At 41.3% G+C, this 27,358-nt stretch overlaps 1 protein-coding gene across 1 annotated transcript in view; it reads right to left on the bottom strand.

Annotated features, from left to right (window-relative positions):
• The window catches only part of MYO1D (myosin ID), a 2,136,961-nt gene that overhangs the window by 1,354,430 nt on the left and 755,173 nt on the right, over window positions 1-27,358 (bottom strand). Inside the window, exon 8 of the mRNA XM_044055239.1 lies at window positions 9,415-9,618. Within this exon, the coding sequence (XP_043911174.1) occupies window positions 9,415-9,618 (204 nt within the window). The remainder of the gene's footprint in view (window positions 1-9,414; window positions 9,619-27,358) is intronic.

Raw genomic sequence — 27,358 nt, forward strand, 5'->3', positions numbered from 1 at the left:
ATCCCCCCAGCATGTTTTGTTTATTGTGATGACAAGGTTTAGAACCCTGGAGTGTGTGGCTCTGAGGGATTGGGATTTCTTTAAGTGTAGCATGTCCAACAGCTCTGGGTTTGACATGGCCTTGTATATTAAGCAGATTGCCTCGGAGTAGATGATATGTGACAGAGTATAGCTGGAGTTTTTTAAGGCAGTCAGTATAGGGCATCTGCTTTAGGCCTGTGATTCTTTTAGTGAGGTATTTCTGCGGCCTTTCCAGTTGTTGCAGTTGTCTTGAGAGGTACATACCAAATGGGGCATTGTATGCTATAATAGGTCTAAGCGTAGCCAGAGAAAGAAATCCAAGTCACTGCGAGCCACGCGCTCTAGTGAGCTAAACCTCGCCACAACAATAAATAGAATATGCTGGAGGGATAGATTCCTGTCACAGAGACTCCCCATGCTTTGGAACAAAATTCCTAACTACATTAGGCAGAGCCCCTCACTAACACTCTTCAAGAGGAGCCTTGACGAGTGGATGGGTAACAGAAAATACACCCCTGGGATCACTTCACTGGCTCTGCTTGACAGAGGCTAGTTAATTAATCAATGAGGTGGTGAAAGCTGACACACTCTGGCTACGCTTAAAAATGCCCTCAGGCAGATAGCCTAGTACCCACCTATGAACCTACCTATACGAAGAATGTGTACTGGTAATACTTTAGCTCATCAGCTACTTCTGTTTTGACAGTGAGGAATTGTGGTTTTCTTGATGAATTTGGAGACCCTGGTAGGTGGTTCTTTCCCCTACCACTAGGTTAATTGGAATTTAACACCTCTCCAGGTTAAAGTGTACTACTTATAAGCCAGGTTTAAGAGGTCTCCAAAAGAAGATCTTTTTGGTCGACTTATCACACTGCATAAGTATGCTCTTTCAGCTATTCTTTAGCACAAGTGTTTTATTTAATTAGAAGTCATGTGCTTACCATAACTTGGTATCTTGCGTTGTCCATTCATTCTTCCTCAAGACTGAGTTATAGATGTGAGCCCTGGATCCGACTTGGCTACATTTTTACAGACTTAGGTTCCAGCCTTGAGTGCCTCCTACTACCCACAATGCTCTACACTGTACTCAACCTCCTCAGATCAAGTTTGCTGCAGGCATTTTATTTAAAACTAAAGATGCTCAATAAAAGATAAGGGAAGAAAAGAGGAAAGCCAGAGGCTTAAACAAGGGAATGCAGTGTCCCTATAAAAAAAATCCTACAGATGATCTAGAAAACCCTAGGATGGGGTATGGCTGGGAGGGAAGGTGAGGCAGAATGAATGCACAACACAGATACCAAGTTATGGTTAAGTACATAACTTCTAAATTTGATGTTGTCCTTTTCATTCTTCCTCATGACTGGGTCAGAGTCCCCAGCTATGTAACTCTCAGGTGGCCTCAAGGAAGGATATGCTGGAGCATTGTTGAACCAAAAGAAACTCTGTTTCTGGAGAAAATGTCCAGTTTGTAATGTGTCACAAATGTATGAGATATTGACCAAGTAGTCACTGCACAAATATTGTCGATAGAAGGTCTAGAGGAAACAGCAGCTAAAGCAGCCACAGATCAGGTAGAATGCGCTTTTGAAGAACAATAAAATTTCAGGCCATAATTGGAATAAATGAAAGATATACAGTCTGTAATCCATTTAAACAGTGCAACTTTGGATACTGCAATGCCTAGACAGTTAGGTGAAAAGGACACAAACAACTAATCAGAGTTTCTACATTGTTTTATTCTGTGAAGATAAAAACATAACTGGCTGTGAAAATCACAAAGATGTAGCAAGTTCTCATCCTTACTGCCAAATTTGGAAAGAAGACTTGTAGTTGGATCGAGTGATTAATGTTAGACTTTGGGCATGAAAGAAGGATTAGTATGCAGGGAAACCCTATCTCTGTGAAAAATGATACACTGTGGCTTGGACAAAGGTTCTTTTAGCTGATGTAATGGTCACCACAAAGACAGTTTTCCAAGACAGGTACTTCACGTCACAGTCACTAGCTGGTTTGAAGGGCTTTTGAGTTAAACCTTGGAGTATAACAGTGAAGTCCCAATGGGGAGACAGGTCTTTAATCGGAAGTCTCAGGAGGAAAACACCCTTCATAAATGCTTTGCATAATCTAGACACTGACAAGGGTCCAGAAGAGTCACCAGCATTAAAATTGGATATGGCTGCCAAATGAAGCTTGATTGTGGAAAAACTAACCCCTTCCTTGAAATGGTAAGTAAGAAAAAAAGGATGGTTGAAATTTAAGCTGTGAAAGGATCAATATTTTTTTTTACAGGCTCAAATGGCAAACTGTTTCTCTCTGCTTTTGTATACCTCTTCTTAGCTGAAGCTTTCTAAGAAGCCAAAACAGTATCAACAAAGAGGGGAAGAGAACCTGGACCTTTTAATAATCAATGGAATTGCAGAAACCAAACAAGTCAGTTTGAAAGCGGCTAAATTCTGATGTAAGCCTTCGGAGGAATGAAAAAGGAGGTCCTGTATGGGTTCCAGTATCTATGGAGGATATTTTAGGTGAGACCAGAGGAAGTGGAACCATACCTAATGAGGCCAGTAGGGAGCAATGAGGATTACTGAGATCTTCAACCTTTTTGTGTTGTCGAAACTTCAGGATCAAGGGTACAGAGGGATAAGCATAAAGGAGACCGGAGGGCCAATCGTGAACAAAAGCATCCCTCGGGGACTCCCCCAGAGGGGGGATCAGAGTGAAGTACCTGCTGCACTTCTTGTTCTGTGGGGAAGCAAACAGATTACAGATGGGGTAGCCCCAATGGCTAAAAATCAGATTCGCTACTGATGGATTGAGGGGGCCATTCATGCGGGGTCAAAATGGACCTGCTGAGTTTGTCTGAAGGAACACTGAACTTCCCAAGTATATGAGTTGCAATCAGAAATCGGTCTGAAGATATCATCCATTCACAGACTCTTTTGGCCTCTCTGCACAGAGAATATGATTGGGTTCCTCCTTGTTTGTTGATATACCAGACTACTGACATGTTGTGGGGGAGGGAAGTACAAATGGTCTGCTGAGGAGCAGATTGTTCTAAAGAATCCACCATACTAAGTGCCTCTTGAAAATGGGAGTTAATTTGATAGGAACAAAAAGGCTGGTAAAAAATTGAACATTGAACAGCCAGTGTCCATTGGAGAACTCACATAAAAAAACGAGCCACAGGAACAAGAATGATGGCAGCCACAAAAGAACCCACAGGTTTGAGAATTAATCTCACTGGTGATGTAAGGAGATTGAAAATAGTCTGAACATGGTCTCTCAAAGTTTGAATGCGATGGGGGGACAAAGATGCTACTTGAGTAGTCGTATGCAGGAGAACCACAATGAGGGTGGCCTAATGGTTAAGGTGTCTGCCTTACACACACTAGGTGCAGGGTTTGAGTCTCACAAGGGATAACTGGCTAGGCTTAAAATGGCTCGCAAGGGCAGTTAGCCTAGTACTAACCTATGAACCTATGAATTGCAGCTTCTGAACCTGGGATAGAAGAGATTTTTCCATTTTTGTAGTGATGCCCAGGGCATTGGAAATCTGAAACAAATAATCTCTGGCGTGTACAAGTTGATGCTTGGTGGGGCAGTAAGAAGTCAAGTCATCTAAATATGGAAACACCTGGAATCCCTGCACTCTGAGGTGAGCTGTGACTACCGCTAAGCACTTGGTAAACACCGCAGGGGCTGTGGTAAGTCCAAAGGGCAGTACTCTGAATTGGAAGTGACTGGCTCCCAGCCAAAAGTGCAGATGACTTCTGCAGTGCCTGTCCATCTTGATATGGTAGTACACATCCTTCAAGTCTATCGAGCACATCCAATCGTCCTTCCGCAGCAGTGGTAGTATGGCCTGAACCATGACTATCCAGAACTTCGACTACTTCATATACCGATTTAGATTGCTTAAATCCAGAATTGGTCTCAGGTCCCCAGTTTTCTTTGGCACTAAAAAGAAGTGGGAGTTAGGTTCCAAATCCTCTGTTTAGTTGGGACCTTTTTTGCAGTAATTTTTCAATTTCTCATACAGCATACTCTCTCTGACTGGGTGGAACATCGGGGAGTCTCTTCTGTTTCTCTGGAGGTGGACAGGAAAAGGAAATATAACAGCCTCTGGAGATTATGATTACACATATATTTGTAGTCATTTCAGTCCAGGCATGTGGGTGTAGCAAGAAATGACCCCTGACTGCCACCAGAGTAGAGCAGTTGGGCAGAGCTTCAGAAGTGTTGGTAGGGCTTATCAGAGAAAGGTTCCCTAAAGCCCTGATTCTGCAGACTCCCCCTCTGCCTCTGGGGTGGCATCTCCTGTTGAAACCTCCTCCTCTGCCCTTGGAGGAAGAATCCCAGCTTTGCTCTTGGAAAGACCCTTGGGATTTTCAAAACCAGGTTTTCTTATCACTTCATTGGTTTCCTTGAAAAAGTCCATTGAGGGGTAGAAAACATGATCCCTACGGCAGAAAGAGTCTTTTCTTCCTTTTTGCTGTGGGTCAGAGTATCTTAGACTGAAGACCCGAACAAAGTTGAGCCATCAAAGGGGGCTTTAACAAAGGATACCTTGAAAGGTTCCACAAAGTCGCAAAGCCTCATCCAGGCATGTGTGCTGATAGCAATGCCTGAGCTGGCTGCCCATGAAGAACCTTCTGCTGAATGTGAGATGAGCCTCATAGAGGAGTAAGACAGCGAGGAGAGAGTAGCCAATTCAGGAGATACTTTCTTGAAGTCCTCCATCAAAATGGTCTCTGCTAGACAGTCCCTTAACCAGATCTCTCTGCAAGCTAGTAAGATATGCCAAATAACTTAATGCTGTCAGTGAGAAAGTAGCTGAGGCGCAAACGCACTTACCAAACCTGTCCAATGCACTGGACTCCCTGTTCGGCAGATGGACAATTGAGCTCTGCTCACCTAGCTCTTTTTTGGTAGCTACTGCTACAACCATAGCATCTACAGGTATGCCCTTGGTCCAGTAAAGGCTGTCTTTGGGGGGAGAAAGAAACTTGACTGGACGTTTCACTATTGATTCAACCATGTCTTGCTCCTTCCAGGCCCGACGGGTCACCAAATCTATAAGATCAGCTGTCGGGGGGGGGTTCACCCAACATGAAGATGGGCCTGTACAAAAAGCCTCCAAAAACACAGACTCTGCAGAAGAAGGATTTTGGGCTAACAAACCACCTCGTTGTCTAAGGATTTCTAGTACGTCTCTAAAGGAGATGTCTTTCCTTGGTGATTGTGGGGATCCCTCTCCCTCATCAAAGTCTGTGTCCTTGGTGAGAGACTCCAGAGGGGAGTCTATGTGCCTCCTTTTGCACGTCTTCTTGTGACGGAGCTCCTCTGAGGGATGATCAGGGGAGATATATTGGAAGAAGAGGGGGCTCCCTCTAGGGGCTTGTCGAGGTAGGCTGAGCCTGAATAGGTATAACGGGCTCAGAAGTTAGATCCAATGAGGGACAATGGAGAGGATCACAGAGCTGAGAAGTCGAATCGCTGTGGGAACAGCAGAATCTTTCCACCACCTGGAAGGCCGACATACCTGGAAACACCCTCTCCAACCCTCTTGGAGCTGAAGCAGCTGTGCAGGAAAGAGGAGAGGCACTCATGGATCTGAGGTCTCCAGGGAGAATCAGACCAGAGCTGTTAAGTGCCAAAAAGCCGAAGGGATGGCTCTGATAATGATGGAGCCAAACCCCTACCCCCAGATCCGATGCTGACACCAGGGATCCGAGACCTGCTCTGATCTGAGGATTTCAGAGCAGAGCCAGTCAGGGTAACAATCAGAGTCGAGAAAACCAATTTCCACAGATCCAAGGCCAACTCTCTCAGGTGTCCATGATCCTGGGGCTCGGAAATGAAGGTCGGATCACAGAAGGAGATCTGGCATGGGACACTGGAGCATTCACTGATCCGAAATTGGATGGAGTATGTAAAAACCCTTCTAAATCTGAGCTCTGAGGAACTTCCACATCAACCTGCCCACATCTTTCTCAAAAAGGCTCCTAGAGGATGTGGAGGAAGCCACTGACTCTGGTCTTGACTGTCTGGTGGGAGTTTGAAAATCTTTTGCTGGTAAGGTCAGACACTGACATAATGGACACATCAGGAGTTTGGCTCTGGACTCTCGGATCTGAGGAAGAAGCAGAAGGTCTAGGGGAATTGATCGTATTTCCTGTCAGCTCTGAGGGAAGCCATCCAGGATCTACAGGAGCCAAAAATAGTCCTCGGGTCCAACGACTTTGGATCTGAAGGTTTAGATACCTTTGCAGGTGCTCTGAAGTGGCCCTCAAAATCTTATGGGGGAACTTCTTCGGGTCAGAAGAGCTGAGAGATATTTTGAGGGGGGTTTAAGCCCCTGATGAAGAGGAAGAAGAAAATAGTCCTCAAAGAATAAACTTATTTCTGCAGTTGGCTATGGCTCTGGGGTTAAAGCTCTCACAGATGTCACAGACTGACTGCAGATGTTCAGCACTTAAACAATAAACACATGCACGTCATTATGTGGGATTTTGTGCCCACATTCTGAACAACACAAACTCAGCAGGTCTGTCAGACATAATAATAATAATAGTAGTAATAATAATAATAATAATACTAATAATAATAATAATCCACTATAGCCCAGAAAAAGCAAGTTAACTGTTAGATAAAGACTCTAGAAATTCAACTACCTACACTACTTCTAGCACTATTTTTTTTTTAATAAGAAAGGAAAGGAAGTTAACTAGAGATATCCCAAAAGGGACTAAGAAGGCAGAAGAAGGAAGAGCTGTTAAGGCACCAAAAAATAAATAAATAAAGCATTAATGCCAGAGAAAACAAGTGGGAGGGGAGGTATGAGGTGAAAAGTTAGAATACAGGGAAGAAAGATTTAATAAATTCTACTTGACTGCTGAACAGGGATTAGAAAACACAGACTGGAGAACCACGTCTGCCAGTGATGGTGGCAAACGAGATCTGGGGAGGTTGAGTACAGTGTATAGCATTGTGAGGTAGTTGGGAGGAGCTCAAGGCTGGAACCTGAGTCTGTGAAAATGTGGTAGAGTCGGATCCAAGGCTCGGACCCGTAACCCAGTCACGAGGAAGAATGAAAAAGACAACATCAGATATTACTTTATTTTCTTTCATGTAATGATTAATGTAACGTTCTTATCTGCTACTTATGTCCAGTTCTGTCTTCCAAACCTACTCCACCCATTAAACTCATCACTTTGTGCATGTGTGTTGAGACCATGTCATCTCTTCCATAGTCCTACTTATTACCCTTCATGAAAAAGCTCAGACTATTCAAATTCTCCTTACAACTTCAGTTATGTAATTCATCAACTATTATGAATTTCCTTGTACACCCTTCCACTAAGGTGTACCTTAATCTGTACTGGTCTCTAAAACAGAAAAAGGTCTAACAAATGACCCCAAAGTGAAGCATTATTGTCTCATATGATGTGGATTCTACCCTTCTGGATGTTTATCCGAATATCTTATCTGCCTATACTTCCATACTTAAGCAGTATACCAAACAACTGAGACAAGGAATTGTAATTATCCCCAAAATCCTGTCCTTTCATCATAACTCTCTACTTAACCTCTAACTGGACTTGTGCACTGATAATACATATATATTCAATTAAATCTGCATTAAACCTCAGATGGCATGCTTTAACTTATTCTCACAATTTTTATTCTGTAAGCCCTTTCCCTTAGAAATCCTAGGTGCTATATAACAGTCATCTGTAAAATATATTTCACACTGACTTGTGCTGAAATATTTGAAACAGAATGGTCCCCACTGCTGATTACTGCAGTACACCACTAGTCACCCCCGTCCTCTATGCACAGCTCATACTTGTACCACTCCATTTTTCCACTGCAGCTCACTCCTACACCCTCCATTTTCCAGCACATATCACCAATGCACCACTCTACTTTCTAGTGTGAAGCACCCTGAACTAATAATTTTCCAGCATACATCACCACTGCTTCCCTGCATTTTCCAGTGCTGCTCACCATTGCATCATTTCATCCCCCCCTACATCATCCCATCTAACTCATCCTTCCATTTTCCAGTGCAGCTTATCCCTGCAAACCTCCATTTTCTAGTTTTGGTCACTCCTGCATTTCAGTTTTTTTTTTCCGAAGCAGCTGTGAATCAAATGCACCAAGTGGTTTCTAACACCTACTCTCATTTATACAGTTAAAAATCCAATATCTTGCTAAAATTTAAGCATGCTAAATGTAGACGCCCATCAACTGGATTACATTGCACTTACAGAACCATAACCAACTTATATTACTGACACACGAATGTCAAGAAATTCACCTTGAGAGCAGAGCAGTGCGAAGCAAAGCTCACGAAGTGAGTCCCGACCTCCACGTCCAAAATATACTAAAACTGAATTATGATTGGAGAAACCCAGTCATATTTGTAACAGGAATAAACTGAAATACAAAAATGAATTATGCCTGACTGGTTACAGTGTGAATCCAAAATGAAGTACAACTATAAAACTGTGCTGAGAGAAAATAGGAGAGTTTTTGCACTTTATATCCAGTTTCAAACTTGATGCATGCAATTTTTTAAAGCAAGCCTTTCAAATTAATTTTCAACATTCTTTCTGCTGCAATGTTCATATTATGTTTAAGTTTTGCATCACAGTCTATTATGACATCCTAGTAATACAGAGCTAGTCCTGCTTTATTATTCTGACTTCTTGTGGGTCATATCACAACTTCAATCCTGACAACAGTCTAAGACAGTATAGTGCATTTATTACCATTTTTTGTCACTTATTTACTAAATGCCTACTGAAAATAAGTTTAGATAACAATGAGATAAGCTCAAAATCATGTTTTATCAATGTAGGCAAGAAACACATGAGCATCTCTAAGCTATTTTCCACCTTTTAATTTGTGTATTGTGCTTCTATAACCCCACCCCAGATGACTTACATTAGCCCTACCCTCTTCATTATGTCTTATTGTAAGGTTTGGAGAGGTTACCTTTGATCCCACTCGAGAAAAATATATAGTCTACTCATGTGCTTTGTTAGGGGAATAGAGACTATGCTCATCCCACAAAAACAAAAAATATTATTTTTCTTTCATCTTCTTCACTTATGTTAGGCTACAAGGATTTTTTTTTGTGCATCAGCAGCCAGCATAATAAGCCATATGTCTACCTGAATGCCAATGTAAAAAAAAAATCTGAAGGAAGCAGTATCCATCTTCCTAGATATAGGAAGATGTCATTAAAAATATATCCTTATTTACAAACTGCTTAAATTACTGTAGTTATTTTGATGAATTTCTCAAGACAATACAAAACTATTTTAACACGGATATACACACTAGCCAATGTTGGAATACCATTAAAATTCTTAAAGGATTTACCTTTGCAAATGCATCCCGTCCATAGCAGGCTTCTTGCACAGTGTGCTGCTTGTCAATGATGTCACGTCCTGTGGCCACTGTGCGGTACAGAAGGGCTTTTTCAACATGATCTGATTTAGTGGCAATCAGTTCAGCAATAACAGAGACCACCTTGCTGTTCTCAATCAGTGTCACATCCCCATCTGCTGCAAATTTTAGGTTACCCTATAGTTCAACATACAAAATATAGTCAGTTTTAATTTGCATGGCCAGTAGATAAAATACACTGCAAACATTTTCTGTATTTTTAAGACACATTCCTATAAGCTAGGTTCATAGGTATATACTAGGTTAATGACCACCACAAGGCCTTTATAACCCTAGCCACACAACCAAACCCAATTATGTCCCTATGTAATATGGGCATCTATTTGAAAGGTATGTTAGGAGGTTGCTAAAGGTTTAGTGGGGTGGGTATGTTAGGGAATACTTACTGTTGGCCTCTGTCTATGAGACACATGTGGGTCAAAGTGGTGTGTGCCCATATGTAAGTAAATTTTTGATTTCCCATCCAATGGTCAAGGTTATATTTGAAATGGGTTACGGATGGACTCTGCTTCACATGGATGGGGAGCCTATTCCAGAGCGTGGAGAAGCTTTGACTTTGTCCTGCCAGCATGATCTACTTATGTCGCAAGCAAAGTTTAAATCTTTGGATATGGTGTTTCTGGTGCTAGTCATTTTATGGAAGAGCAAAAGGCCCATCAGAGCTGGATCTAATACCTTTACCCAGGAAACTATCATCCTTGTGGATTTCAACCTTGACTGGCACTCCTGCAACTCAGACAACCCACCTGATTTCTTAAATCTTTTCAACTTCACCCAAATCATATCCTGTCCTACACGCCTTGACAAACACTGAAAAAAGCAGTCCACACTGGATGGGTACTGACTAACAAACCCAATCTAGGTTACATATCAGGCTGCCTACCAGACTACCTCAGTGACCACTCACCTACTTTCCTGTACAGAAAACGAATGCAGACTCACACTAACGTAATATATAAATATGTCAGGAATAAAAACACTTTCTCCCCCTCCACCTTCAATCTCTTACTTCAACAAAGCAATTGGTCACCTCTTACATACCTCCCTCTAGATCAGACTGTCCTTTACTTCAACAATATGTTTCTTAATATACTTTAAAACTTAGCACCCATAAAGATACCATAGCACTGATGAAGCTACGTGATAAGAGCATGGTCTGCATACCATACTACCAAAAATACAACAACCCAAACATATTTGCAACTTCATAACCAGGCTAAAAAACAAATAAAAACAGACATGCAAAGCTACTTCCTTTCATGTCAGCAATCCAACCAATATAACCCCAGGAAATGTTGGCAAAACGTTAATCTCCTCAACCTAGGCCATAGTCCTACCCCCACACCTACCACCACCAAATTTATGGATCCGATAGCCTCACAATTTAATACCCACTTTATTAACTCTATCACATCACTACTAGGTAATTCAACCAACCTCTCACTGTATCCCTCCCCTCTACCAACTCCCCCACACCACTGTCCTTCACACCAATCCAATCCAGCTACATAAAATCGCTCCTCTCCAAGCTCAAACCCAGCTGTCTAGCTGCTGACTACCTAACAAATTCCTTAAAATTGCAGCCCCCTCAATGGCCTATCCTATATCAATCCTGATTAACTGCTCAATCTCAGAAAATTATGTCCCCGACTTTGGAAGATATCCCACATCATTCCACTACACAAAGGCGGTCCCTCTAAAGAAATAACTAACTACACTCCCATAGCCATGCTCTCCCCTCTAGCCAAGATCTTAGAGAAATGCATTCACTCCCAACTCCTCACCCACCCCCTCAATCACAAACTCCTCTCCCCCACACTACATGGGTTCAGGCCTAAACATAGTACCACCACTGCCCTATTGTCATTCACAAACACCATTCAAGTTCTTATAAACAGAGGCCAAATAATCTCTTCCACATTTCTAAACATGTCAAAAGCCTTTGACACAGTCCCCCACCAAATCTTACTAAACAAACAATCATTCCTTGGCCTAAACACATCAGACCTGTCCTGGTTCCACAGTTATCTCTCTAACCTGCAACAAGCCTCCACATGGGATAACACCTTGTCCCCACTACTACTACCCATCACTGAAGGAGTACCCCAAGGATCCACACTTGGCTTCCTCCTATTTACAGTTTTTACTAACAACCTCAGCTCTGCATCTCAAGACACCTGCATCGTCCGGTATGCAGACGACTCTACTCTAATCTGCTCAGCCCCCACCCCACAGGATCTACAAACAAAAATGCAAAAATCTTTTCAAGACATGGAAAACTACCTCACCAACCTATACTGAACCGCAACAAAACCAAGTTAATCACCTTCAGTTAGAACAAACCCAAAACATGTCTGAGCACACTGTCAATCCTATCCACCAACAGAACCATAATAGAACCCACTAACCATACAAAACTTCTCGGTATCACAACTGATGAAAATCTAAGGTTTGACACCCACATCTCCCTCATCATCAAAAAAGTCCATTCCAAACTAGGCACCCTATACAGAATTAAACCTTACCTTTCCAAAATTGCCAGACTAGCCCCTGACCGATCTCACCTCCTTTCATCCCTCCTCTACGGCTCCCAAGTATTTACAAATATTCACAAATCAGACCTACATAATCTTGAAACATGCTATAATAAAATAGCCAAATTTGCTACTGGCCACCCCTACAGAACACACCACTGCTCAGTCCTCACACAACTCAAATGGTTGGTGAAAGAATAATAGTAACTGTTGCTAGCATGATTATTAGTTTAAATAAAAAGTTGCAAGAATGATATGAAATATAAAGGGTTAATTTAGAAATAGTATAAAATTCTGAAAAATATAAAAGTATTAAGTGTGCTGGCATAGCTTAATTAGATTTTGGCATCCATGTAAAGGAGTATGTTATTGAGAAACAAAGTCTGTAAAAATAACTGTGCAGATGGCAGCTGAAAGGACATCAACAAAGAAAAGAGATGTAACATCAAGTTTCAGATAGTGCTGGAACACCACGTTTCAGATAATGCACGACTGAGTTTCCATGAATCAGACCACAAAGAACCAAGGACAAGGGAATAAAGGAAAACTGTTATACAAAGAAAGAACTGTTATACATCAGACTTTGAGAAAAAATATCAGACTTTTTGGTATAAATATGAGTGTATAAACAAGCTTTGGGAATTTGCCAGAGAGCTGACAGCATCTGTGTTGCATGCTTGTAGATCCAAAAGGAAAATGTAACAGTAAAGTTTACTAACTAAAGCAGTTTGTTTTAGTGTATTTATTGTACTTAGTACAATACAGTAATAAGACTAGTTGATCACAATAAACAGTATGCATGCATGTACATGCAAGTAACAGCAAAAAAAAAAAACAGCAAGACGTCATATAATTTTTCAGTTGGAACTCCCTAACCTTCTAAAACTAAACCAACTGTTCATAGCCCGAAAAATAATTCACACACCAAAGAATGCCCATCGCTCAGTTCCTGATACAGCTTAACAGCAACTCTTGAACACTACGTTCCTTTAATAAACTAATGCTAAAAGTAACTCAACCCACAACTCTCAAGGTACTGCACTCTACTCCTATAATATTGCTAAAGTCTGGAACACTCTTCCTCAATCTACAGCTAACAACCCTAGCATACATGACTTTAAACACTCTCTCAAGGAACATCTAACCAAACATTGGCTCTGCTCCTGTCATTCCCCATGTTACTCCACCTACTACTATTTTACATGTCTCCATTAAGTACCTTACTATCTGTAATTCTGTTATTCTGCTAGCAAGTGTTGCTTTACACTCTAGTTTAGCTACTAATTGTAATGGCATATACTACTTTGCTCTTTATACTCTTATTCTGTATGCTTCACTTTTTGACAAGCTGCAGCACGGTTCTCTCACTAAATCATGCTGTAACCTCAATCTCTAGTTATTGTTAAAACTGTTTTTGTAATGATTGTATCTGGTCAGCTGCTGTACTGATTTTTTGCCCTACACATTGTTTAAATAAAACGTGTTCATAATGTATGTTCAAGTGTGTTATTGTAGATGTGGCGCTTTTCTCCCCGGGCCTCTGCTGAAAACGGGACTCGTGCCCAGTCAGACAATACCCGGTAAACAAAATAAATGAAATAATCAATCAATCAATCAATCTGAGGATGCCTCACATGCCAGACATAGATCACCTCTCAGTAACCAACCACAAGAAGACTGAGTAGAGAGATGGGGCTTTAAGGTGATCTGTATAGGACAACATGTTAATACCAGGAATACTCTTGGTAAGGAACCTCTGTGGGCATTCCGACTGTTGCATATGCATGGTGAGGTACATGTCGAAGAGGGCATTGTACTCAATGAGGGGTCTGATAAGGGCTGAGTAAAGTGGTACTATAACTTCCTTGACATGGATGCCATCCCCAAACTTATAAATTGGGCTACATAGAATGATTTTCTTACTAACTTGGCTATGTGTTGTTCAAAAGCCAGAGTACTGTCTACATGCTTCCAGAGCCCTAACTTCTGGGTCAACTCTTAGGGGTGTCTTATCGTTGGAGTAATTAATCAGGATGGACATTTCCCCAAAAGGCGCTATAATGCACTTCTTGGCATTGAGTTTTAATTTGTGGCTTTGGCACCAGTCATTTATCTGTGTTAGACCTTCCTGCAGGATGTTAGTGCCATGGGGAAAATCCTATGATAGCTCCTAATTTGCAGTCATCTGTAAACTTGGTGAGACAGAGGCCCTTGACATTAGCACTGCCCTCTCAGACGTGGCCCTTGACATTAGCACTGCCCTCTGAGAAGTAGATGCCAAACAACAGCGGGTCCAGCACTGAGCCCCGAGATACTCCACTGGTCTCTTGGTGGAGGTAGCCTCACGGATCCTGACTTCTTGGGTGCTATCTGTGAGTCAGCTGGCAATCCAGTGAGTTATGTAGGGATTTATGCCTAGTTCTGTGAGTTTGTCAACAACACCAGAGAGGGGTACTGTATCACATGCCTGAACCAGGTCTAGGTAGGTGGTATGCATAGTTTTACCCTCATCCATTGCCTTGGTGACTCTCTCAAAGACATCTACCAAGTTAAGTAGGCATGACCTTCTTTTAACAAAACTAAACTAGGATGGGTTCAGTGTCTGTAGGCTGCCAATGGACTACTTGTGTTAATCAACAAGGTATCACAGCACTCATGCCACTGCAGACACAGACACGCTCACATGCATCCATATACAAATCTATGCGTTTTTTCATAATTTATCATTTAGGCAGACAAGTGAAATGGTGTGAATTTGGTGGTACTGACAGCTCATAGTGCAAATGTTTGGCCTGGGGCTCTCATCTGTACATCAGCATTTCAATTTTTATTTTATTTTACACTTTTTGTAATCACGTTGGTGCTAGAGCACTCTGAGTCAACACTGTTTAAACACAAGCTCTAATGAGTGGAATTTGTTTATTTATTTATATTGGTTTACCAGGGTAGTGCACTGACCAATATTGACCACTTTCAGACTCAGCCTGGGTGAAATACAAAACATCTCACAAACAAAAAATGTAGAAATGTAAGCAATAACAGAGTAGTTCAAATTATTTACACAGAAAAAAAAACTGCAGATATACATTCTAGTGAAAAAGCACAGTGCAATTTACAATTAAGCAGAATGTAATGTAGAATATATACATTAGCTTCTAAACTGAGCCAGTCTTCAGTAAAACTTGAGACAGGAGATGAGACTTAGAAAAGAGATCTGTTAGGTGATATGTCCTGTAATGAAGCAGGAGCACTTGACTTGGATGAAAAACTGTTTTTGAGTTGCATTCTGAATTTAGAATAAGAGCTGACTTCCTCTATGTTGGGGATGAGATCTTGAAAAACAGTAGGTGCTTGAGAGCAGAAAGCATGTTCTGGAAGAAATTAGTTTGTGTAGCTTGTGAGTAGTGTCTCAGGTTGTATGAGAAGTTCTTTTTTTTTTCATGAAGTCTGGCTACAACAAATGTGTGGAGTTGGAGTAGTTTTTAGAGTTGGGAGCCTAAAAGTACGTTAGATCTTTGTTTTATGGATAGCCATTTTTATTTTTGTAGGGTGATGCAGTGATATTCCTAGAGAGATGAGTTTGTAATGAATTGGCATATGGTGCTAGAGATAGTCTGGTGTGTGGCAATGTTTTTTGGAGGCAGAAATAAAAATTGGAAGGCCATATTCAAGTTCAGAAAGGAGAAAGTACAGTTGCGTATGTAAACTTAACATAACAGTAGATGTTCGAATGATAAATCCTGCAATAGCCTCAACTATATTGATTATATCCTGCCAATGATATAACAGCTGTTCAGGTTTCAAAGCTTCAGGAAACCTTCCAGATGTCCAAACTGTCAGCCAGCATGAACTGAGCTCACTAAAGGACAAGTCTGGGCACCAAGCCCTTCAGAGCTTTCCTGACAACAAAGAGAAGGAGGCTGAGCCCTGAAAGGATACTGCTAGGAAGAATAAAAAATAAACAACCATACTCTGACAAACATCACACCAAAAAATAGGTGGAGGGAGGCAGCGGCTACTGCATCTGTGATCATTTGAACATCTATAGTTATGGTAAGTTTACTTACACAACTGTACTATGCTCATCATATTCATAGGTTCATACTAGGCTATCTGCCCTAGGGCAATTATAAGCCTAGCCAGAGTGTGTGTGGCTTTCACCACCCCTTAGGATGAGAATACTATACCCATTAGTTTGCTGTGCCTCTGTCCAGCAGTGATACAGAGATGATTCCATCTCCCATCCACTCGTCAAGATTTCTCTTGAACAGAGTCAGTGAGGAGCTCTGCCTCACATGGACTGGGATTCTGTTCCATAGTGTAGGGAGTCTCTGGGTGATGAATCTGTCCCTCCAGCACGTCCTATTTATATCCGTGTTGAGGTTTAAGTCTCTTGCTCTCGTGGCTCTGGTGGATTTGGATTTTTGAGGTGGAGCATGTCCATTAATTCGGGTTGGACATGGCCTTGTATGTCAGGCACAGATCACCTCTGAGCAGGCGGTATGCGACTGAATAGAGCTGGAGTTTCTTCAGTCGGGCATCGTATGACCTATGTTTGAGTATCCTTTTGGTGAGGAACTTTTGGGGTCTTTCCAACTGCTGCAGGTGTCTACATTCCGAATGGGGCATTGTACTCAATCATTGGTCTGATAAGTGAAGAGTACAGGGGTACAATGACCTCTCCTGATCTGGATGTGAATCCCTTCATGATCAGGTGGGCAATGTAGAAGGTCTTCCTAACCACTTTGGCAATGTGAGTGTCAAAAGAGAGGTTACTGTCAACTTGGGTCCCCAGGTCCCTGATAACTTCTTAATTGTTTAATGGATTATCACCTATGTGGTAATTAGGGGTTACCTTGTTTTTCCCAAAGGGTATGAATATACATTTTTGGCATTTAGCTTAAGGCCATGGCTCTGGCACCAGTTATCCATTTCTATGAGACCTCTCTGGAGGATGTCTGTGTCTGATGGAGTGTCAATTATGGTGCCCAGTTTGCAGTCATCTGCAAATTTTGTTAGCCACAATCCCCCTATGTTTGCCTGCACTTCAGAAAAATAAATGCCGAACAAGAGGGGGCCCAGGACTGAGCCCTGTGGGACACCACCGGCTTAGAGTCTGACATGGCACCAGCAACTCTAACCTTGTGTGTTCTGTCCTTGAGCCAGTTTGCAACCCATCTTGTGACATATGGGTTTACATCTAAGCTGGTGAGCTTTTCTATGATGCCCGAGTGGGGTATTGTGTCGAGCGCTTTTTTGGGTCAAGGTAGGCTGTGTGAACTGCCTTACCCTCATCAATGGCCTTAGTGACTGTTTCGAAAAAGTCGACCAAGTTCAAGAGACAGGATCTGCCCTTGACAAAGCCAAATTGGGTAGAATCCAGTGTCTGTAGGTCCCCAATGTCTTTATTTATGAGTTCCATTATGATCCTCTCCATAGCTTTGCAGACAAGGCGCTTATGGGACGGTAATTTCCAGGGTCCGTAGAAGCACCGCCTTTGTGGAGTGGGACCACAGTTGCATTCTTTGGGTCACATATCCTGTAGTAAGGCTAAGATTAAACAGCAGCCTTATGTGTGGGTTTAGTTCCTCATTGAGTTGTCCCATTGATGCTGTGTTTTTGCTTTAGAGAGCAGCTCTCACCTGGGCATCTGAGATGTTTGGGAGGCTAGACTCTGGTGGGATAGATATTTCTCCTTTGAGGGAGAAATTTGCACTGAACCTGTCTGCCAGTATGTTGGCAATGTCTGTGGGTTCAGTGATTTTTTTATCATTTTGGACTAATTCTGAGCATATCTGGGAGTTTCCACCCAGGTTTCTAACATAGCTAAAGAAGGCCTTATGATTGTCTTTTGTGTCATTAGCGATTTTTCTCTCAAAGTTGGCCTTGGATGATTTTATGAGTGATCGTAGTTTTTTGCTAGTATTGATCAGAGATACCTTCCCTTTTAGGGATTTTGCTCTGTCATGTAGTAGCTTTCTCCTCTTGTTGTAGAGTTTGTTTATAGCTGGGGTCCACCTGCCTTTGGTGGAAAGGGTCTTGATTTTATTAGGGATTGCTTGATCCATACATTCCTGGAGGTGCTCGTAGAAGGCATTTGTAAGGGTTTCAGCAGCGTGGGTTGTGGGTTGTGGTTTCCACTGGCTCGGGGGCCTTGAAGGATACCACTCCAGTCTTAAGAAGTGTGAAGTTTGCTTTTGAGAAGTTCTTCACTGTGGTCTTTGCTGGGGTGGATGTGGATCTCCAGTGAGATTAATTTATGGCCTGATCTCACCAATGAGGGATATACTTCCGGTGTGGAGCATTTTGTCCCCATGTTTGTGATGATCAGGTCTAGTATATTTTCTCCTCTTGTGGGAATGGTGACTAGTTGTTCCATAGCATTTGAGTTTATGAACTCCAGGAACCTTTGGGCTAGGGTGTTGGGGCTTGAGTAATGTTCCCAGTCTATGTTTGGGTAGTTGAAGTCACCAAATATGATGGTGTTTGGAGAGACATTCATACTCTCCAGTGTCTTCAGGAAGGCTGTGTGGGTTTCCTGAGTTTGAGAAGGTGGTCTGTAGCATGTTACAAACTGTAGGGCAGTTTTACCTATGGTTAATTGCACCTGGATGGTCTCCGATGCTTCGTGTGTTGCCACTAACCTGGAGGTGTGGGTATCCTTTATGAATATGGATACCCTCCTTTTGTGGTCGGTCTGGATTTTGCATGATATGAGGTATAACCTGATAGTGCTGGGGTGCTCTCAGGAGCCTTGAACCAGGTTTCAGTCACAGCACAGACATCGATGTTCTCCATACTGAGGAGGGCTTTGCATCTTGAAGTTTAGACTTCTGGCATTGAGCAGTATTACCCTTAGTTTTCTCCATTTTTGTTTTCTAGAGGTTTATCATTTGAGCCTTGCCTAAAAAGGCACTATGGGGGTGGCAAGAGCTTTTGCCAATATCCGGTGACAGGTGTTGTCAAGCATGTCATCCCAGGCAGACAGACATTGAATGACACCAGTAATTATTATTAAAGCTGATCATTTTGTCTCTGTATTGTGGCATCATTCTTGGTGAGGGTAGGATACTGCTCAGGGTCAGGGTCAGGGTCATACCGGCCTGGGCTACATAATCTGAGAGCTCCTCTATGTCTCTTTTCATGTAGTCCAGGGACTCAGGTCGTTCACACCGGCATGGACAATGACTGAGTCATACTTGTACTTGCTGTGGAGTGACCTGAGTGCTTGTGTTATGTGGCGGATTCTAGTGCCTGACAGGCAGCTTACTGTGATCTTTTCCTTGTTCAGTCTGGTGAGTGGGACGTCAGTGTGTCTGACTATGGAGTCACCTATAACAAGTGTGTCTGGCATTGTGTTTGGCCTTAAGGGCTGTGACTGTTTAGCACACTGACTTTGAGAACTATGTGTTGCATGTCTTATGTCTTGAGGTGGCAGTTGCTTGGGTGTCTGCTTTGGAGGCCTCTGTAGTTTTGGTAGATTTTTGATCCTTGCCTCCGAGTATGTCTTTGTGTGTTTATGTGTTTGTTCTGCAGTTGCGATAGTTCTATGTGAAACTGGGTTTGTGGTGTGCATGGTTTCCTTCTCCTCCTGTCTGGTCTTGCCAGTCCTGAGTTGAGAGAGCTCAGCCTCCAGTTTGGCTATATAGTTGCATCTCTCACATGTATTTGTGTTTTGTGGGAGAAGGAGTGGGTTTGTCTGTGTACATGAGGCAATTGTAACATTGCCTCAAGATGCCCAGATTCACCAGCTGAACAGGAGCAACTGACCCTTCGACATGCTAGAAAAAGTGAAAAAGTTTGCTGTGTAACTGAGTCAGAAGGGACCTATAGGGAAATGGGTACTCAAGGGGATTCTAGGCTAATGTAGTACTTTGTTTAGTATACAAGTACTTTACCTATATAAAAATGCTTTAGGAGCAAGTGCTGAGCTTTTGAGATGGAGAATAGACTGTTTAGATTGCAAGTAGAGAAGTTCTAAGGGAAAAATTGAAGAGCACACTTTATGGAGCCAGAAATAGTTTAACCGGCGCTGCCCGATGGTGCTCTATGGGCAACTCCGCGCTAAATCACACAAAAGCGTGCTAAAGCGGGCTTTATAGCAGGGGGTTGAAAAGAGCTAGGAATTGACCCAAAATGGCCAACAGACTACAAGTTTCTGGCTGGAACCACTGCTCTAGGGACAAATAGGCTGCTCAGTGCTCCCTACTCCCACTGGTGAACAAAGAAGCTTCCCTTTATCCAAATAAGGATATGGAATAGCACAGGAACCAAGCCAAAGCCCAGAGATCAGCAAACTCTGAAGACTGGACTATTCTAGTTCAGTAAACAAGATTTTTTTTTGCAGAAAACAGAGGAAAAACAGACAGTAAATGCTATAAATGCTTTTAAACGGCTAGCTCACTTGAGTGTGTTAGCCTACAGGTAAAAATTGAGCAACAAATAACTTTTTTAAAAGTGCAAAACAGTTAATCAACACAAAAACAGTTTAAATAGAATGCAGAGCTGTATAAACAGGCGAAAATGCAGTCGCTAAGCAGTAAATAATCAAAAAGCCAGAGCCTTAGCTATATAGAAAGATTATCTTAAATTACTGCATTATTTGAGGTTCATAGGTTGGTACTAGGCTATTGGCCCTAGGGCCTATACAAGCCTAGCCATAACAATTCCCTGGCTATTTCTTCCCTGGACCCTAGTCTAGCAGGGCGACTGATGTGATCCCTGGGGTGAATTTCCTTTCTCCCATCCAATCGTCAAGGTTCCTTTTGAAGAGGGCCAAAGAGGTGCTCTGCTTGACATGTATGGGCAGTCTATTCCATACATGTCCAGCAGAGCACCTCTTTGGTTGAAGGAGAAAGTCCAGGCTCCCCTTGAGAACTGTCCATAGAGAAGGAATCAAGCTTACAGTGCTTTTTAAAAGTATGTACAGAGGACCAAGTTGCAGGTTCTAAAATATTTATAGAATCCTACCCTTTCTAAAAAGCCATAGATGAAGTCATGGCCCTGCCTGGAATAGTTTTGTTGTGGTGAGTATAAAAAACAGTAATAGCCTTGGGCAACCATTTGTAAATAGTTGGTATTAATACAGGTTGTTTTCCTTACCTTTACAAGAAAAGAACAGCAGATCCAAAGACGTGAAAGATTTAATTCAATCAATGTAGCACCCGACTTGTCCATGGAGAGCTAAGGTATGGAGTATCCTTTCTTCCTCATTTTTAAGATCATAAAGAACACCGGGGGTGGATTGTTTGGCTCACAGTAAACTTGGGATACCACTTTAGGCATAAAAGACAGATTAGTTCTCAAAGAAACTGCTTCTGTGGAAAATGAGTTAGGATGCACTCACCATAAGAGCTTGCAACTTGGACACTCTCCTTGTAGAGGTCAGAGCAATCAGTAAAACTGTTTTTCATGTTAAGGACATGATGTCATTCAGATTAGTTGGCTCAAATAGAGCAAGCGTTTGCTTTTCTTAACACAAAATAAAGATCCCAAGATGTATCCCATTGGTTTTCTTGAAGGCCTCTTGCAAAACCCCTTTCAAAAAGTTTTTGACATGAGAGAGAAAGAGGATCCATGGGCAGATATGTAGAAATGGCCAATAAATGGAGGAATAAGAAAGATCACAGGAAAGCAGCTCACACAAATATTGTAAAATCAGAGAACAGATAGCCCTGAATAGGTACTGGTCACATTTTCATTGCTGGCACCAACTAGAAAACATTTTATATTTGCTAATATACGACTTTCTAGTAGCAGACTTTCTTCCCTCCATTATTAACTGCTGCACATCCTCAATAAACAGGTGCCAAAAGGAAAATAAGACCTTATCATTCGGGCACTCAGTTGAAGTTGATTTGGGGTGGGGTGTATGAAACAACCTGATCTTCTGTGAGTAGATTAATTCCATGAAGAAGCTTGTGCTAAATGCTGCTGTCCATTTCCAAAGGAAAAGAGAAATGAAAGTTATGTACTTACCATAATGATACATCAATGCTGTCTCGTTTTTGTCCGGTTCAACATTTGGGTTGTCATATCCAACTGGATCAGACATTAGCACCTTCTTTGGCAGCTTTGGATCCAAAGATTTGACTCCTCCCCTGCCCACAATTCCCTTCTTTTACCTAAATTACCTTAGATGAGTTTACTTAACTTTACTAGCCATATTGAAAAAAACAACTTGATAAGTATAAAACCTCCTACAGAATAAAATTAACAGCTTACTAAAATATGTGAAGATGGGAAATGTGACCTCAAGATAACAGAGCCATGATTGAGGCCTGTCCAAAAAACTGAAGTTGGGAGATGGCAGTTTGGAAGGAGGGAGGCATGTTTAACTGGATGAAAATGAGACAGCATGGATCTGTTGTTATGGTAAGTACATAACTTTCATATCCAATGTCTGCTTTTGTCCAATTCAACATTTCGGACAGATTGTTAAGCAGCCTAAAAGGAACCTGGGTGGCATCAAGGAAGGACATTCCTCGTATACCAGGAACTAAGCCAATATGGGAATGAAGAAAGGAGATTCTGCCAGAAGAAGAATTAGAGGTACAGAGAATAGGCAAGAGGGGGCTGGAATTTACTGGCGGAAGATGGCAAAGGAACCAAGTTATTGGGAACAAATAATTAGAGAGGGAGAGGTAATATAACGGGTAGAGGCCAAGAAGAAATTTGGGCTGCAGGCTAGTGATTGCCTTCCCTATCAGGGATCGATATCAGAGTACAGATAAAGAGAAACGGATATGGGAATCCAAAATTAAAGATCTGTGATGGGGGTTGAGTTTTTAATTGAATCTAGAACAGATGTTGCTGTTAAAAAAGATAATTAGTAGACAAAATATTGCACGATAACTATAGGAATAAATCAGAAGAGGTCAGAAAAGATTGGGAAGAGAGCTTAGATATGCAGTTCCCAAAGAAACAGTGGGAGGACATCAGTATGGCTCCAAAACATGTAACAAAATCTAGAATATTTAGGATTTTTTCCTGGAAGTGCTTGCATAGACAGTTTTATAACCCAAGGAGATGCCAAAGAATTTTTCCTCGGGTAGATGGTAAATGTTGGAGGTGTGATGGGGATGAAAAATGTATCTGCAAGCATATGCTGTTGGGGGTCTACTTCAAAACATTGAAATCTCATAACACTGAAATTCAAAACATTGAGACCATAACATCAAAAACCCAAAACAATGAAAACTCAGAACACTGAAAGTGTGCATTATAACACAGAAAACTACAACTCACATGTAAATAACATCCCCTCCACCTATAACACCACCAAAATAAGAAACACACTTTTTACTATGTTTTTGCATGGAGGGGAAGCGCCCCTGCACCCCCCCCAGGGGTGTTATGAAAGTTAGTGTTCTGAGAAGTGAATAGGGGAAAAAGTGTTTATTTCACCAATCTGTACGTGTTTTTAAGTCATACAGGTAAGTGATTTAGACATTATGTCTACATTCTGTATGGTGAACGCGATACAGTGAGGTTAGGAAATTATCTTTTTTCCTCTAAAGTGTGATCTTGGATTTGGTATATTAAATTTATGGGGGGGGGGGTTGGGGGACAGAGCTCCCCCACATAGGGGGTGCAGAGGGTCTTGTCCCCCTGCTGAAACATAGCAAAACCTGTGCTTGTTAGTTTGGTGTTGTTTTAGGTGGAGGGGGATGTTATTTACATGTGCGTTGAAGTTTTCAATCTTATAATGCAATGTTTCAGTGTTCTGAGGTTTCGTTGTTTTGGGTTTTCGATGTCATGGTCTCGGGTGTTTTGAATTCAATGTTATGAGATTTCAGTGTTTTGAAGTAGACCCGCTGCTGGAGTGTAATGAGTTGGCAGACTTAAAAAATTCCCTACAGAGTACTCTGTCAGGAATACTAGAGGAACAAATGAGTGTTGCTAAGGAAATTATTTTTTGAGCTGGGATACAGGATCTAAAATGTCTAGATACAGTAAGGCCTTATTAAGCTTAATTCTGGTGGCTGCCAAAAAAAGCAATTACTATAAAATGGAAATCAAACACTAACTATACTTGAATTAGTGAATATTTTAACAAGAGATAAAAGAACAGGAAGTGGGATCTGTAGAACTGAGTAGGAATAAATAACATAGAAAAAAATGGAAATTGTGGCAATATATGCAGAAAAATGTTTTGAAGGAGGAATGAGATTTAAGAGACGGCAGAAGTTTAATAATTTGTGTAATGTTGCTGTGATTATACGATATACTGTATAATGCTTGTAAATAAGAAGTTGTTAATATGGTTTGATTACTTTTATGTAAATGTAAGTTTGCCTGTCACAAGTGATAATTCAATAAAGGTGTTAAAAAAAAAGGAAGGACATTACTGATGAGAGAGTCAAAGGATGCGCAAGCTCTAGACTGCACATCCAGTTTGCAATGAGATACAACTGTATGAACCGTGTGCCAAGTTACTGCTGTGCAAATATCATTAGTGGGAGCTCTTTTCATGAATGCTCTAGTGGAATGAGCTTTTGGTTTTGAGTAGATAGACAACCGTTGAGTTTTATATACAAATGAAATACAGTCTGAAAGCCACTTATAAATTTAAATTTTTGACAACTTCACAATTTTGCTTTGGCTAGGAGACAAACAGTTAGTATAATATTCTAGTATCTTTGGTACTGTGTGAGTAGAATCTGATCTATCTGTGAACATCTAAGGTATGAAGCATATATTCAGCTTTGTTAGAAAAATTGGGAAAAAAAGACTGCCAAATCAATGGATAGATTCAAATATGCTTCAGATGAGATCTTTAGGAGAAAGGTAGTATATGTTCTCAATGATACTCTGCTTTTATGGAAAATGAGAAATGGTGGCTTGCAAGAGAGTGGTTATAATTCAGAAATTTATTTAGTGGATGTAATGGCAGTTAGGAAAACTGTTTTCCAAGAAAGGCACTTAAGGTTAGCTGATGCTGCTGGCTCAAATGGTTTCTGAGTCAATGACTGAAGCAAAATTATGACATACCATCGAGGAACTGGGTCTCGAAATGGAAGCCTCCGCAAAAAGAAAGCCCCTTTGAAGAAAGCTTGAGATATTCTAAGAGAAGTAATGGAAATGTCATTATGGTCTATGTGAACATTTGAAATGGCAGCCATTTGAAGTTTAATTGTAGAAAAGCTAGATCCTTGGTGAAAAAGTTTTGAAAGAAATTCTAATATCAAAGGGAGGGGGTCAGAAAAGGAGTCCAGTCATTTTGATAAGGCCCAAATAGAAAATCTTCTCCATTTACTTTATAAGTCTTTTTGGTTAAGAAGAAGAAATTATGTGAACTACTGGAGAAGGCAGCTTAGCATCTCAGGCTATCATTAAAACCGGATAAACCATGCAGTTAACTTTTGGGCTTGTAGGTCCAGTAAAGTTATCCCAGATGGGTGACTCAGAAGATCTCTAGTGGGATCAAATATTCAGGGTGGGTGTAGCAAATGGAGGCCAAAGGAAGGGGAACCAAACCTGCCAGGGCCAAAACAGGGCAATGAGGATCATCCTGGTCTTGCACCTCTTGACCTTCTGCATGAACTTCATTAGGACAGAAATACATTGGAATGCATAGAGGAGACTGAGGGACCAAGTGTGGACTAGAGCATCTCTTGGTGACTGTCCCTGTGAAGGGATAAGGACAAAGTAACTGCTGCACTTGTTGTCCAGGTAGGAGGCAAAGAGGTCACAGCAAGGTTAGCCCCAGCGAGTGAAAATCTTTGTTGCCACTGCCTGTTTGAGAGACCACTTGTGAGACAATAGTAAAATGAAAAAAAGGCTTCCATAACAACGAAAAATTCACTGAGAAGTTCTGTTAAAATGTAAGCTTTAATAAAATGAAGAAATAAAAAGCACAAATTGTGCTGTTCAAGTTGCAGGTCAAACAGGATAAGCGCTTTCAGTTAAAAAACCTTCTTCAGATTCTTCAGATCCTAGTGTGTAGACGTGACTTACTGCTGATAAATAAAGATCCTTAATTGCTCAATCAATCACATACAGCAATCAGATGCATGCCTTCCTTAAGCCTCCATTTCATTTCTTAATTAGGCTTCTCTCTTTCAAAATAGGTTTAATAGGAACTACTCTGTTGATCCCTGGAAATAAATTAGCTCTGAGGTTCATGATCCATTTGCTTTCTTCCTTTTCAGTTTTGTTGATGATGTCTCCTCCTCAGAGGTTAGTAGTCACATTTGAGATAACCATAAAGCTAAATGAATGCCCTGGATTTTCAGACACACGTCCATATAGGGCATTGGTTACCACTTTATTCTTGATGTCTAACAGGTGGCGAAGTATCCGTTCCTTAAACTTTCTATTGGTCTTTCCTACATAATAGGCTTGGCACAAATTACAAGTGCCAACATATATAACATTCTTGTTGTTACAGTTAGCAAAACCAGAGAACTTATAGCATTTGTTTGTTACCAGATGAACAAAACTATTGGAACATTTAATGTGGCTGCAAGCTTTGCAAAAGCCACATTTCCAAGTTCCTAACCTATTTCCTCCTTCTGTACTCTGCTTGTTAGGTATTCCATCATAGTTGCACAATAAATCCTTTAAGTTCTTCTTGTTTTTATAACCAAACTTAGGTGTTTCCCCTACCATTCTCTTAATTTTACTGTCAGCAGTTAAGACTGGCCAAAATTTCTTGATGGTTTCACGGACATCAACGGAGTCAGTGCTGTAGGTCATCATGCATCTGAGACTGTTGCTGTTTCCACCTTTCTTCACATCACTCTGCTTCCGTTTTGAGTAGTACGGTTGCCCTTTGTTGTATCGAATGGACATTGCTTTGCCTTTACTCATGACTAATTGTTTTTCATTATAGTCTCTTGAAGCAAAATTCTGTAAGAGTTTGTCTTGTTCCTGCAGAAAATCATCATTGTCTGTACAGAGCTTGGATATCCTGGTCACTTCATTTTCAACAATATTCTGAAAAACATGTCTCGGGTGCATGCTATTGTAGTATAGCATATGGTTCCTCCAATTTGGTTTCCTGAATATAGTGGTGCCAATTCCTTTGCTATTATTCATTGAAATTCTCACGTCTAAGAACTCAATCTCATTTGCTGACGTTTTCACTTCGAATCTTAGAAAGCTAGTCGTACTTGTTAAATAGTCGACAAAATCATTTAGGCGTTGCATACTGCCCTTCCATAGGAATATAACATCATCCACAAACCTGTTGTAAAAGATGATGCATTCCTTCCATTCATTTTTCGTATCCGTTTCCCATTGCCTTTCCCATTCAGCTAGGACTATATTGGCATAGCTGTTTGCACAGGGGGTGCAATATTTGCCAGAGGTCTCCTGTC

This window comes from Protopterus annectens, chromosome 13.part0 (assembly GCF_019279795.1).
Source record: "Protopterus annectens isolate FY-2018-M chromosome 13.part0, PAN1.0, whole genome shotgun sequence".
Lineage (NCBI taxonomy): Eukaryota > Metazoa > Chordata > Ceratodontiformes > Protopteridae > Protopterus > Protopterus annectens.